Source organism: Gigantopelta aegis, chromosome 13 (assembly GCF_016097555.1).
Source record: "Gigantopelta aegis isolate Gae_Host chromosome 13, Gae_host_genome, whole genome shotgun sequence".
NCBI lineage: Eukaryota > Metazoa > Mollusca > Gastropoda > Neomphalida > Peltospiridae > Gigantopelta > Gigantopelta aegis.
This window is the reverse complement of record NC_054711.1, coordinates 40460499-40476303: the sequence shown is the minus strand read 5'-3', so window position 1 is coordinate 40476303 and position 15805 is coordinate 40460499. Positions and strand designations below refer to the sequence as shown.

Sequence of the window (15805 nt, the reverse complement as noted above, 5' to 3'; positions counted from 1 at the left end):
GTACTATATAGGTGAACAGGCCCTCGATATATCTGTGATAACGTTTCCCCAAGCTCCACCGTCCATTTTAATCCTAGGTAAGCAGTGAGAGTAATTGGTGTGTGCTATATAGGTGAACAGGCCCTCGATATATCTGTGATAATGTTTCCTCAAGCTCCATCGTCCATTTTAATCCTAGGTAAGTGTGAAAGTAATTGGTTTGTACTATATAGGTGAACAGGCCCTCGATATATCTGTGATAACGCTTCCACAAGCTCCACCGTCCATTTTAATCCTAGGTAAGTGTGAGAGTAATTGGTTTGTACTATATAGGTGAACAGGCCCTCGATATATCTGTGATAACGTTTCCACAAGCTCCACCGTCCATTTTAATCCTAGGTAAGTGTGAGAGTAATTGGTTTGTACTATATAGGTGAACAGGCCCTCGATATATCTGTGATAACGTTTCCTCAAGCTCCACCGTCCATTTTAATCCTAGGTAAGTGTGAGAGTAATTGGTTTGTACTATATAGGTGAACAGGCCCTCGATATATCTGTGATAACGTTTCCTCAAGCTCCACCGTCCATTTTAATCCTAGGTAAGTGTGAGAGTAATTGGTTTGTACTATATAGGTGAACAGGCCCTCGATATATCTGTGAAAACGTTTCCTCAAGCTCCACCGTCCATTTTAATCCTAGGTAAGTGTGAGAGTAATTGGTTTGTACTATATAGGTGAACAGGCCCTCGATATATCTGTGATAACGCTTCCACAAGCTCCACCGTCCATTTTAATCCTAGGTAAGTGTGAGAGTAATTGGTTTGTACTATATAGGTGAACAGGCCCTCGATATATCTGTGATAACGTTTCCTCAAGCTCCACCGTCCATTTTAATCCTAGGTAAGTGTGAGAGTAATTGGTTTGTACTATATAGGTGAACAGGCCCTCGATATATCTGTGATAACGCTTCCACAAGCTCCACCGTCCATTTTAATCCTAGGTAAGTGTGAGAGTAATTGGTTTGTACTATATAGGTGAACAGGCCCTCGATATATCTGTGATAACGTTTCCTCAAGCTCCACCGTCCATTTTAATCCTAGGTAAGTGTGAGAGTAATTGGTTTGTACTATATAGGTGAACAGGCCCTCGATATATCTGTGATAACGTTTCCTCAAGCTCCACCGTCCATTTTAATCCTAGGTAAGTGTGAGAGTAATTGGTTTGTACTATATAGGTGAACAGGCCCTCGATATATCTGTGATAACGTTTCCTCAAGCTCCACCGTCCATTTTAATCCTAGGTTAGTGTGAGAGTAATTGGTTTGTACTATATAGGTGAACAGGCCCTCGATATATCTGTGATAACGTTTCCTCAAGCTCCACCGTCCATTTTAATCCTAGGTTAGTGTGAGAGTAATTGGTTTGTACTATATAGGTGAACAGGCCCTCGATATATCTGTGATAACGTTTCCACAAGCTCCACCGTCCATTTTAATCCTAGGTAAGCAGTGAGAGTAATTGGTGTGTACTATATAGGTGAACAGGCCCTTGATATATCTGTGATAACGTTTCCACAAGCTCCACCGTCCATTTTAATCCTAGGTAAGTGTGAGAGTAATTGGTTTGTACTATATAGGTGAACAGGCCCTCGATATATCTGTGATAACGTTTCCTCAAGCTCCACCGTCCATTTTAATCCTAGGTAAGTGTGAGAGTAATTGGTTTGTACTATATAGGTGAACAGGCCCTCGATATATCTGTGATAACGTTTCCTCAAGCTCCACCGTCCATTTTAATCCTAGGTAAGTGTGAGAGTAATTGGTTTGTACTATATAGGTGAACAGGCCCTCGATATATCTGTGATAACGTTTCCTCAAGCTCCACCGTCCATTTTAATCCTAGGTAAGTGTGAGAGTAATTGGTGTGTGCTATATAGGTGAACAGGCCCTCGATATATCTGTGATAACGTTTCCCCAAGCTCCACCGTCCATTTTAATCCTAGGTAAGCAGTGAGAGTAATTGGTGTGTACTATATAGGTGAACAGGCCCTCGATATATCTGTGATAACGTTTCCCCAAGCTCCACCGTCTATTTTAATCCTAGGTAAGCAGTGAGAGTAATTGGTGTGTACTATATAGGTGAACAGGCCCTCGATATATCTGTGATAACGTTTCCCCAAGCTCCACCGTCCATTTTAATCCTAGGTAAGTGTGAGAGTAATTGGTGTGTGCTATATAGGTGAACAGGCCCTCGATATATCTGTGATAACGTTTCCCCAAGCTCCACCGTCCATTTTAATCCTAGGTAAGTGTGAGAGTAATTGGTGTGTGCTATATAGGTGAACAGGCCCTCGATATATCTGTGATAACGTTTCCTCAAGCTCCACCGTCCATTTTAATCCTAGGTAAGTGTGAGAGTAATTGGTGTGTACTATATAGGTGAACAGGCCCTCGATATATCTGTGATAACGTTTCCCCAAGCTCCACCGTCCATTTTAATCCTAGGTAAGCAGTGAGAGTAATTGGTGTGTACTATATAGGTGAACAGGCCCTCGATATATCTGTGATAACGTTTCCACAAGCTCCACCGTCCATTTTAATCCTAGGTAAGCAGTGAGAGTAATTGGTGTGTACTATATAGGTGAACAGGCCCTCGATATATCTGTGATAACGTTTCCCCAAGCTCCACCGTCCATTTTAATCCTAGGTAAGCAGTGAGAGTAATTGGTGTGTACTATATAGGTGAACAGGCCCTCGATATATCTGTGATAACGTTTCCTCAAGCTCCACCGTCCATTTTAATCCTAGGTAAGTGTGAGAGTAATTGGTGTGTACTATATAGGTGAACAGGCCCTCGATATATCTGTGATAACGTTTCCTCAAGCTCCACCGTCCATTTAATCCTAGGTAAGCAGTGAGAGTAATTGGTGTGTACTATATAGGTGAACAGGCCCTAGATATATCTGTGATAATGTTTCCTCAAGCTCCATCGTCCATTTTAATCCTAGGTAAGCAGTGAGAGTAATTGGTGTGTACTATATAGGTGAACAGGCCCTCGATATATCTGTGATAATGTTTCCTCAAGCTCCACCGTCCATTTTAATCCTAGGTAAGCAGTGAGAGTAATTGGTGTGTACTATATAGGTGAACAGGCCCTCGATATATCTGTGATAACGTTTCCCCAAGCTCCACCGTCCATTTTAATCCTAGGTAAGTGTGAGAGTAATTGGTGTGTGCTATATAGGTGAACAGGCCCTCGATATATCTGTGATAACGTTTCCCCAAGCTCCACCGTCCATTTTAATCCTAGGTAAGTGTGAGAGTAATTGGTGTGTGCTATATAGGTGAACAGGCCCTCGATATATCTGTGATAACGTTTCCTCAAGCTCCACCGTCCATTTTAATCCTAGGTAAGTGTGAGAGTAATTGGTGTGTACTATATAGGTGAACAGGCCCTCGATATATCTGTGATAACGTTTCCCCAAGCTCCACCGTCCATTTTAATCCTAGGTAAGCAGTGAGAGTAATTGGTGTGTACTATATAGGTGAACAGGCCCTCGATATATCTGTGATAACGTTTCCACAAGCTCCACCGTCCATTTTAATCCTAGGTAAGCAGTGAGAGTAATTGGTGTGTACTATATAGGTGAACAGGCCCTCGATATATCTGTGATAATGTTTCCCCAAGCTCCACCGTCCATTTTAATCCTAGGTAAGCAGTGAGAGTAATTGGTGTGTACTATATAGGTGAACAGGCCCTCGATATATCTGTGATAACGTTTCCTCAAGCTCCACCGTCCATTTTAATCCTAGGTAAGTGTGAGAGTAATTGGTGTGTACTATATAGGTGAACAGGCCCTCGATATATCTGTGATAACGTTTCCTCAAGCTCCACCGTCCATTTTAATCCTAGGTAAGCAGTGAGAGTAATTGGTGTGTACTATATAGGTGAACAGGCCCTAGATATATCTGTGATAATGTTTCCTCAAGCTCCATCGTCCATTTTAATCCTAGGTAAGCAGTGAGAGTAATTGGTGTGTACTATATAGGTGAACAGGCCCTCGATATATCTGTGATAATGTTTCCTCAAGCTCCACCGTCCATTTTAATCCTAGGTAAGCAGTGAGAGTAATTAGTGTGTACTATCAACAAGTAAAATTTTTGTCATTTGAAAAATGCTGACATTAATCTATTTAATTTTATTTCCATGACGGCACAGTGTAAAAAAAAATAGTGGTACAGCTTGAGGTTGCCCGACTCTCCTTTAAAATTCACCTGTGAAGGACATTTTCACACATAAAACAAATATAACCCACAAAAAACCCTACAATTTAAAGTGGTATGGCCATTGCTATACTGTCAAGCGCCGCCCATGATTTCAGCCTTTACACAGTGTTTCACAGATGTTCCGGCTAGTGCTCTGTGTATTATAGTAATTGTTTTAGGTCGGGCCCACAATTCACTAGCTGGAACTGACTGAGTATCGCTGACTGCTGACATTAATTTCAAAGCCTGATCCTTTTCCTGTCAGAGTTTTTTAATTTTAATTTTTGTGGGGTGGGATGTAGTCCAGTGGTAAAGCACTCATTCAGTGTGAGATCGATCACCATCGGTGGGCCTGTTGGGCTATTTCTCACCTCAACCGGTGCACCATGACTGGTATACCAAAGGCTGGTATGTGCTATCCTGTTTTGCGATGTTGCATATAAAAGATCCCTTGCTACTAACGGAAAACAGGTAGCAGGTTTCCTCTCTAAGACTCTAATCTGTCAGTGGACCTATTGGGCTATTTCTCATTCCAGCCAGTTCACCACAACTGGTATACAAAAGGCTGTGGTATATGCTATCCTGTCTGTGGAATGGTGCATATAAGATTCCTTGCTACTAATGAAATAATGAAAAAAAAATGTAGTGGCTTTCCCCTCTTAAGACTGTACGTCAAAATTACCAAACATTTAACATCCAATAGCTGATGATTAATAAACCAACAAGCTCCAGTGGTGTTGTTAAACAAAACTAAGTTTCACTTGTTGTTGTGTGAATTTCAGGAGAGAGAAACTTGTTCTGCCTCACAGAGACTGGAACCCTGAGATACATGAAGAAGTTTGAGTTTGACCCGGCCTGCTTTATTCCGTACGCCTCACGTAAGTTAATCTATCATCCATTAAAGGCTTTTGTAGGAGATATAGCTAGCACTATAATTTGCTTTATCATCCACTAAGGTCTCACTACACAGATCACTTCCGGGTTAGAGTTCATTCATCACGGTCCACTATAGTTCCTAATTGTGGCACATGTTATGGTTCACATATTCACTTCTAGGAAATGGTGAAGAATTAAAACAATATGTATGTTTAATGGTAAGCCTTCTGGCTGTATTTTGCCCATGTTATTTTGTAATATTGTGCATCGACCTTTTGGGACATGGGTATATAGTGCAAGAGACAGCCGGAGTGAATCGGTTTATGAACCACCTGTTCGGACCGGTACTACAGCCAAATGCGGTCATACAGCAAAAAACTGAGACGGAAATGTTCACAATTTTGGAATGAATATAAATGCTTATATAATGTATGTTCGCAATGGTGTATGTTGTTAGTGCCAACGAGAACCCGTTCTATGGGCAATCTTTGCTTGAAGTTGGGCAGTTTAACATGGGTTTCAGTGGCAGATGACATCTGTGTAGTGAGACCTAAAGGCTTTTGTAGGAGATATAGCTGGCACTGTAATTTGCATTATCATCCACTAAAGGCTTTTGTAGGAGATATCGCTGGCACTGTAATTTGCGTTATCATCCATTAAAGGCTTTTATAGGAGATATCGCTGGCACTATAATTTGCATTATCATCCACTAAAGGCTTTTGTAGGAGATATCGCTGGCACTATAATTTGCATTATCATCCACTAAAGGCTTTTGTAGGAGATATCGCTGGCACTATAATTTGCATTATCATCCACTAAAGGCTTTTGTAGGAGATATCGCTGGCACTATAATTTGCATTATCATCCATTAAAGGCTTTTGTAGGAGATATCGCTGGCACTATAATTTGCATTATCATCCACTAAAGGCTTTTGTAGGAGATATCGCTGGCACTATAATTTGCATTATCATCTATTAAAGGCTTTTGTAGGAGATATCGCTGGCACTATAATTTGCATTATCATCCACTAAAGGCTTTTGTAGGAGATATCGCTGGCACTGTAATTTGCATTATCATCCACTAAAGGCTTTTGTAGGAGATATCGCTGGCACTGTAATTTGCATTATCATCCACTAAAGGCTTTTGTAGGAGATATCGCTGGCACTATAATTTGCATTATCATCTATTAAAGGCTTTTGTAGGAGATATCGCTGGCACTATAATTTGCATTATCATCCACTAAAGGCTTTTGTAGGAGATATCGCTGGCACTATAATTTGCTTTATCATCCACTAAAGGCTTTTGTAGGAGATATCGCTGGCACTGTAATTTGCATTATCATCTATTAAAGGCTTTTGTAGGAGATATCGCTGGCACTGTAATTTGCTTTATCATCCACTAAAGGCTTTTGTAGGAGATATCGCTGGCACTGTAATTTGCATTATCATCCACTAAAGGCTTTTGTAGGAGATATCGCTGGCACTGTAATTTGCATTATCATCCACTAAAGGCTTTTGTAGGAGATATCGCTGGCACTGTAATTTGCGTTATCATCCACTAAAGGCTTTTGTAGGAGATATCGCTGGCACTGTAATTTGCTTTATCATCCACTAAAGGCTTTTGTAGGAGATATCGCTGGCACTGTAATTTGCTTTATCATCCACTAAAGGCTTTTGTAGGAGATATCGCTGGCACTATAATTTGCGTTATCATCCACTGAAGGCTTTTGTAGGAGATATCGCTGGCACTGTAATTTGCTTTATCATCCATTAAAGGCTTTTGTAGGAGATATCGCTGGCACTATAATTTGCGTTATCATCCACTGAAGGCTTTTATAGGAGATATCGCTGGCACTGTAATTTGCTTTATCATCCACTGAAGGCTTTTGTAGGAGATATCGCTGGCACTGTAATTTGCATTATCATCCACTAAAGGCTTTTGTAGGAGATATCGCTGGCACTGTAATTTGCATTATCATCCACTAAAGGCTTTTGTAGGAGATATCGCTGGCACTGTAATTTGCTTTATCATCCATTAAAGGCTTTTGTAGGAGATATCGCTGGCACTGTAATTTGCATTATCATCCACTAAAGGCTTTTATAGGAGATATCGCTGGCACTATAATTTGCGATATTCTCCTTGGAGATATCGCTTCTGTTGTTACATCACTGTGTTTGTTTCAGTGCTAAACCTAGTTAACGAGGCTACCGCTGCCAAATATAGTGACATTCAACCTACATTATCAACATTGTTTACAATTGTCGCAAATGAAAAGAATGATAATGGATGATAAAAAGAATACTACCCCCTCGTGTCTTGTGATTTCATAATTTATCAGCAAATGTTGATAATATAAAAATCCTTGGCACGCCTCGGATTTCATACTTTTATCAACATGTGCTGATAAATTATGATATCACAAAACACTCGGAGAGTATCCTCTATAGATTCAACCTCAGTTATTTTGATGCCTGATAGTGTTTTTTAATGTAACTGAATACAAGTAAAGGAAGAGAGATAGGGAGGAAAAAAGGAGGAAGAGGGATGGTGACAGGGAGATAGAGAGACAGAGAGAGTGAGATAGAGAGAGAAGAGACTGGCAGAGGAAGATTAAGAAAGGAAGGACAGAGAGAGGGGGATAGAGGAGAGAGAGAGAGAAGGAGGAAGGGTGAGAAAAAGAGGGAGGGAGATAGAGGAGAGACAGAGTGAGGGAGGAAGGGTGAGAGGGAGGGAGAGAGATTTTGTATAAGTTTGCATGGTGCAGTCAGTGACAGAAAGAGACAAGGAGAGAGAAAGAGAAATGGGTTACCTGACATGCTAATTTCGATACCTGTAAATAAAACTATAATGCTGTTGTGTGTTTCAGTGTCCGAGGGAACGATCAACTACATGATCGCGACTCACTCGTCTTCACTGATGGTCTACCAAGACGTCACGCTCAAGTGGGCCGCCAAAATGGAGCATGTACCCGTCCAGATCAGAATAGGCAACTTCACGTAAGTGTGTCATCTTGGGTCAGAGGTCATGTTGGAGAATTGGCAACTGCATATTTGGTAATTTTGGCATAGTCTTTAAGCCCTGTTCACATGACCAAAACAGTCTGTGAAATTAGCCGGGTGCCCGATGCCCGAGACGTGTAGAAATCGTGATGGACATGTAAATTTTCCAATCTGACATGCCCGACGGGCACCTGTTTTAAAAACGCATAAACGTAATAAAACTGGACAGTAGAAAAGTTTTTTCTAAATATTTTTTAAATTACAAATTTTTTTACACTTGAAATAAAAGTTGTCTAGAAGCAGACAGGTGTAAATTTGCGTTTTTGCTTTACTGACATCTCGGCCCTATGATGAGTCGGCCGATTGATACCTCGCCCCCAGTAGGCCTATGACTAGATACCGGAAAGGAAATTTCTGTTTTCTCGCCCCGGGTCGTTTTGTCCTAATTTTTGGTATATGTGTTTATACTACAAGTGCATGCATTATATCATCAAATTTGGTATAAAATCACGTGTCCTGTCGCTCAGTAAGAAATCTATAATTTTGGGGTGAAACGACCCACCTCCAGACCATTTTCACACATTCTGCCCGATACTTATATTGATGGCGAAATGATGGGAATTAGGGCGAAACCATCCGATACCATCACTTAGGTCATGTCCTGTTAACAAATGAAAACAACTGCATGACAATATGTCGAGTTTCTTGCAAGATGTCGAGGGTGCAAAGCCATTTGAACAACCACCAATGGTTGAAATACGACGGCGAGAAAAAAATTTGTACGGCCTGTACTGATTACGGTACTGATGTAGATTCGGCGTTTGTAAAGGGGTCAAACCATGAATATACATGCAGTAACTGTGAATCATCGTAAAATATTAATAAAACATTAGTTTGTCTTTATACATTGTTTATTCATATGGCCATATTATAAGTATTACTAATAAATGCATGATATGCTACTTTATGTTACATATACTATACATTTAAGCGGGTAAAATTCGGCAAATATATGGGCATCTAGAAGTTCATTCGGGCAAGTAAATTTTACACACCCAATGGGGCAAGTGTCTCAAAAGGTTTTTCGTGAAGACTGCCAAAATTTACACTCGTGAGTAAATATACATATATGTATATATTACCTACGTGTGTAAAAGTATATCTTCGCGTCATATGTTTTTGATATGATAAGAATTTTTTTTTTTAATATAGTAAAACAATACATCGTACATACAATAATACTTCAAAACCTTTCTCAAGTCACATTAGTTTATTGTGAAAAACAGTGATAATCTCCCATGAATGCCAAGTTTTCCTACAAAAACCCCAACCCTAGCCACTAAGGTCGTATAGGTGTTTCCTGCTATATTTTGACAAACGTCATATGTTTTTGATAGTTTCATTGGCTGTCTATTTTTGTCCTTGTTACGGTAGTGTAGTGTCTATACTTTGTGCAATAATTTACATCAAATTCTTCTTTTGAAAATAAAATCATAAAATGTTTGTAACTTGTAAAGTGTTCACTGAAAACATATTTACATTATGTTTTTGTCATAGGTTGTTCTACATATCAATGGCATTAAAATTCTGATTGCCACCTTAAGTACTCTAACAGAGGTACAGAACTATACACCAAACTCCACGAAACCCCCTTGATTTGTAGTAAATGTAAATGTACATGTAAACATGCCCCCCACCAGAAATTACTGAAAAGAACTTTGCTGTGAATGACATTAGAGGTAACCCAACTTTTTTCCCATAAATTGTATTGTTCAGTGTAGCGATCACGTGGCATATTGTCTAACGTTGGCAGGTCAGAGGTCAGTGTTGCAGACAATAACTTTGCAGGACATTGGATGTCGAACACTTAGTAACTCTGACATTGAGTCTTAGCGAGGAAACCACTACATTTTTCCATTAGTAGCAAGCAATCTTTGATATGCACCATCCCACAATCAGGATAGCACATACCACATCCTTTAATATACCACTTGTGGTGCACTAGCTGGAACGAGAAATAGCTAATTATTTCAGAGAGTTGAAAGGAGTTATTGTGATTTCAAATACCTGTGTTATTTCAGAGATTTGAAGGGCATTGTTGTGATTTCAAACACCATTCACTGACTGGAACGAGAAATAGTTAATTATTTCAGAGAGTTGAAAGGTGTTATTGTGATTTCAAACACCTGTTGTTTCTGAGATTTGAAGGGCATTGTTGTGATTTCAAACACCTGTGTTATTTCAGAGATTAGAAGGGCTTTGTTGTGATTTCAAACACCTGTTATTTCAGAGATTTGAAGGGCGTTGTTGTGATTTCAAACACCTGTGTTATTTCAGAGATTTGAAGGGCGTTGTTGTGATTTCAGACACCTGTTATTTAAGAGGTTTGAAGGGCATTGTTGTGATTTCAAACACCTGTTTTATTTCAGAGATTTGAAGGGCATTGTTGTGATTTCAAACACCTGTTATTTCAGAGATTTGAAGGGCGTTGTTGTGATTTCAAACACCTGTGTTATTTCAGAGATTTGAAGGGCGTTGTGATTTTAAACACCAGTGTTATTTCAGAGATTTGAAGGGCATTGTGATTTCAAACACCTGTGTTATTTCAGAGATTTGAAGGGCGTTGTGATTTCAAACACCTGTGTTATTTCAGAGATTTGAAGGGCTTTGTTGTGATTTCAGACACCTGTGTTATTTCAGAGATTTGAAGGGCTTTGTGATTTCAGACACCTGTGTTATTTCAGAGATTTGAAGGGCTTTGTGATTTCAGACACCTGTGTTATTTCAGAGATTTGAAGGGTGTTGTTGTGATTTTAAACACCTGTGTTATTTCAGAGATTTGAAGGGCTTTGTTGTGATTTCAGACACCTGTGTTATTTCAGAGATTTGAAGGGCTTTGTTGTGATTTCAGACACCTGTGTTATTTCAGAGATTTGAAGGGTGTTGTTGTGATTTTAAACACCTGTGTTATTTCGGAGATTTGAAGGGCTTTGTTGTGATTTCAAACACCAGTGTTATTTCAGAGATTTGAAGGGCATTGTTGTGATTTCAAACACCATTCACTGACTGGAACGAGAAATAGTTAATTATTTCAGAGAGTTGAAAGGTGTTATTGTGATTTCAAACACCTGTTATTTCTGAGATTTGAAGGGCATTGTTGTGATTTCAAACACCTGTGTTATTTCAGAGATTAGAAGGGCTTTGTTGTGATTTCAAACACCTGTTATTTCAGAGATTTGAAGGGCGTTGTTGTGATTTCAAACACCTGTGTTATTTCAGAGATTTGAAGGGCGTTGTTGTGATTTCAGACACCTGTTATTTAAGAGGTTTGAAGGGCATTGTTGTGATTTCAAACACCTGTTTTATTTCAGAGATTTGAAGGGCATTGTTGTGATTTCAAACACCTGTTATTTCAGAGATTTGAAGGGCGTTGTTGTGATTTCAAACACCTGTGTTATTTCAGAGATTTGAAGGGCGTTGTGATTTTAAACACCAGTGTTATTTCAGAGATTTGAAGGGCATTGTGATTTCAAACACCTGTGTTATTTCAGAGATTTGAAGGGCGTTGTGATTTCAAACACCTGTGTTATTTCAGAGATTTGAAGGGCTTTGTTGTGATTTCAGACACCTGTGTTATTTCAGAGATTTGAAGGGCTTTGTGATTTCAGACACCTGTGTTATTTCAGAGATTTGAAGGGCTTTGTGATTTCAGACACCTGTGTTATTTCAGAGATTTGAAGGGTGTTGTTGTGATTTTAAACACCTGTGTTATTTCAGAGATTTGAAGGGCTTTGTTGTGATTTCAGACACCTGTGTTATTTCAGAGATTTGAAGGGCTTTGTTGTGATTTCAGACACCTGTGTTATTTCAGAGATTTGAAGGGTGTTGTTGTGATTTTAAACACCTGTGTTATTTCAGAGATTTGAAGGGCTTTGTTGTGATTTCAAACACCAGTGTTATTTCAGAGATTTGAAGGGCGTTGTGATTTCAAACACCTGTGTTATTTCAGAGATTTGAAGGGCATTGTTGTGATTTCAAACACCTGTGTTATTTCAGAGATTTGAAGGGTGTTGTTGTGACGCTGAACGACACCGGGCAGCTCATGTGTGGCTATCTGGGAACGGATCCCGCAATCTTCGTGCCACCCTCGGTGGATGCGCGAGACATCAACTATGCTGACATGGACAACGAGATGAGACAGCTACAGAAACAGATCCGAGAAAAATCTCAGAAAGCAGGTAACTAGAAACCTAACCTTCTGACTATACTGCAGGCAAGATATCTCGCCCGACGTCACGCCAGTTGCCATACTGTACACTACATTGTGTATGCAGTGCATTCCCCAATTCATATTTCCCGCCATTTTTGCACACAGCACTCACCACAAACGAAAATAAACAGATTACTTGATAATATGGTGGATTTTTTTAAAAACAAATTTCAAAGGAAAGTACATTGAAATTTTTAGTTCATAAAGTGGTTTTTGGGAAGCATATTTGCTTCACAACAATGGCGGCATGTTGCAGTAAATTTCAGAGGTCGATAGCTGATCAGTGTTTCTGCCAGAAAGAAATATTTGGGTATGGTGCTATGGAATTCAGTGCAACCACAGTCAACAGGGGAAGGGGTATGGGGGGTCTCCCCCAGAAAGAAAATGGGTTACGTTTAGGCTTATAGTAATACAGTAATGATAAGAATAATTAATGTAATGATAAGAATAATTAATGTAATGATAAGAATAATTAATTTTATCAAAAAGTTAATAAAATCTTTGGGTTAGGCTACATACCTGTTTTACCATCTGGCAGAAACCCTGCTGATTGTGACATCTAATTTGATAATATATTTGATCCTTTTACCAACAACGAAAATCACCAAATATTGGGATATGAATTGTAGTTTGTTTTTTACCAAAAATTCTGGTCAGAAAACCACATAAATACAGTACAGCTGGCCACAAATTCCAGTAAGTAAATGTAACTTTTTCTATTTTTGCCTAATTTTAATCAATAAAAATTATAAAAAAATCCACTAAAATAATACTTACCGGTTCAAATGTGATTTTTTTTTTTACGTATTTATAAAACATTTAAGTGAATACATGTGAGTAAAAATTACAAACTTGTACCCACTCAACGTGGCTTTTGTCAAAAATTAATACAGTAGTCTAAAGGTAAATAGAGAAAAATCAAAGAAAGCGGGTAACTGGAATCTCAAACTGAAAATCTCAGAAAGCAGATAACTGGAATCTCAGAGAGACAAATCTGAGAAAGCAGGTAACTGAAAATCTGAGAAAGCAGATAACTGGAATCTCAAAAGAAAAATCTGAGAAAGCAGGTAACTGGAATCTCAAACTGAAAATCTCAGAAAGCAGGTAACTGGAATCTCAAAGAGAAAAATCTGAGAAAGCAGGTAACTGGAATCTCAAACTGAAAAATCTCAGAAAGCAGGTAACTGGAATCTCAAACTGAAAATCTCAGAAAGCAGGTAACTGGAATCTGAAAGAGAAAAATCTGAGAAAGCAGGTAACTGGAATCTCAAACTGAAAAATCTCAGAAAGCAGGTAACTGGAATCTCAAACTGAAAATCTCAGAAAGCAGGTAACTGGAATCTCAAAGAAAAAAATCTGAGAAAGCAGGTAACTGGAATCTCAAACTGAAAAATCTCAGAAAGCAGGTAACTGGAATCTCAAACTGAAAATCTCAGAAAGCAGGTAACTGGAATCTCAAAGAAAAAAATCTGAGAAAGCAGGTAACTGGAATCTCAAACTGAAAGACTCAGAAAGCAGGTAACTGGAATGTCAAACTGAAAATCTCAGAAAGCAGGTAACTGGAATCTCAAAGAGAAAAATCTCAGAAAGCAGGTAACTGGAATCTGAAAGAGAAAAATCTGAGAAAGCAGGTAACTGGAATCTCAAACTGAAAAATCTCAGAAAGCAGGTAACTGGAATCTCAAACTGAAAATCTCAGAAAGCAGGTAACTGGAATCTCAAAGAAAAAAATCTGAGAAAGCAGGTAACTGGAATCTCAAACTGAAAGACTCAGAAAGCAGGTAACTGGAATGTCAAACTGAAAATCTCAGAAAGCAGGTAACTGGAATCTCAAAGAGAAAAATCTCAGAAAGCAGGTAACTGGAATCTCAAAGAGAAAAATCTCAGAAAGCAGGTAACTGGAATCTCGAACTGAAAGACTAGTCTAGTAGGTACAAGTTTGTTTTGTTTAAATGACATTATCAGTGTCAAGGGACAGATTTAGCTCAGTCGGTTGAATGCTTGCTTGAGGTTTGTTTATCATGTCTAATGTTTGTTTATCTTGTCTAATGTTTGTTTACCATGTCTAATGTTTGTTTATCTTGTCTAATGTTTGTTTATCTTGTCTAATGTTTGTTTATCATGTCTAATGTTTGTTTATCTTGTCTAATGTTTGTTTACCATGTCTAATGTTTGTTGACCATGTCTAATGTTTGTTTACCATGTCTAATGTTTGTTGACTATGTCTAATGTTTGTTAACTATGTCTAATGTTTGTTAACCATGTCTAGTGTTTGTTAACTATGTCTAATGATTGTTGACTGTGTCTAATGTTTGTTTACTGTGTCTAATGTTTGTTTACTGTGTCTAATGTTTGTTTACAGTGTTTATTGTTTGTTTTTCAGTGATCATGCCTCACCTGAAGACAGATGATGACCTCCAGATCACAGTGTTTGTTAATCCACACCTCGACGACGTGTCGGTGAGCACACTTGGTCACTGGTAGATTGTTATAGGATAGTAAACGAGCTTCTATTTTATATCATGTTTATGTCCTGAGTGAAATAATTTTCAGTTGTCACGAGCTTTAGCAAGTGACAATGAGAATTATTTCACAAGGGACATAAACGTGATACGAAATGGTAGCAAGTTTAATATCCTATTTATTACCCAAAATCGATCTTAATTTATCACTCAGCTCGTTTGATTGATATTCCTGTACGGTTGTAGTGTGCCAATTGATGACGTCAAAGTGTTATGTCCCATTTGGCGTTCTAGTGGGACGTATCACTTTGATATGAACCGAGATATTTTTAACCATATGGGTAATGAATAAATTTACCCCAACTTTTGGCTTAAATAATTGCAGCTGTCTTAATGGATGTTAATAATATCATCTTCTTACATGCCCGTTGATAAGAACACCACATGTTATTTTTGATAACACATAGTTTTAGATTTAGGAAATAACCAGGTCTTATTGTACGACCCAAGTTTTTCTTCGGTTTCAGTTTTATTTATTTTCGTTAATGATAGTCTGATACTGTGTTGTGACTCTGATTTAAGATGGCTGCCGACTTGGAATACGAAGATCCAGACAAAGTGCCATCCGTCACTGCCAGAGTAAGTTCTTACATCGTATCTTCTTTAGTGATTTCCTCCTGTTGGAAAGTGCACATAAAAGATCCCTCGCTGCATAAGGAAAAATGTAGTGTGTTTTCTCTGATGTGCAGTCAGTTTGGGATCAATCCATGTCAGTGGGCTCATTGGGCTATTTCTCTTCCAGCCAGTGCACCAAAACTGGTATATCAAAGTCTGTGGTATGTGCTACCTTGTCTGTGGGATGGTGCATGTAAAAGATCACTTGCTGCATTAGGAAAACTGTAGCGGGTCTCCTCTGATGACTACGAGTCAGAAATACCAAATGTTTGACATCCTAT

General features: G+C 38.8%; 1 protein-coding gene across 1 annotated transcript in view; it reads left to right on the top strand.

Moving 5' to 3' along the window:
- LOC121387534 (protein PTHB1-like) overlaps positions 1 to 15805 on the top strand; it is a 101003-nt gene that overhangs the window by 10700 nt on the left and 74498 nt on the right. The window contains exons 9-13 of the mRNA XM_041518687.1: positions 5025 to 5120; positions 7985 to 8114; positions 12174 to 12355; positions 14771 to 14847; positions 15432 to 15488. Coding sequence (XP_041374621.1) covers positions 5025 to 5120; positions 7985 to 8114; positions 12174 to 12355; positions 14771 to 14847; positions 15432 to 15488 — 542 coding nt within the window. The remainder of the gene's footprint in view (positions 1 to 5024; positions 5121 to 7984; positions 8115 to 12173; positions 12356 to 14770; positions 14848 to 15431; positions 15489 to 15805) is intronic.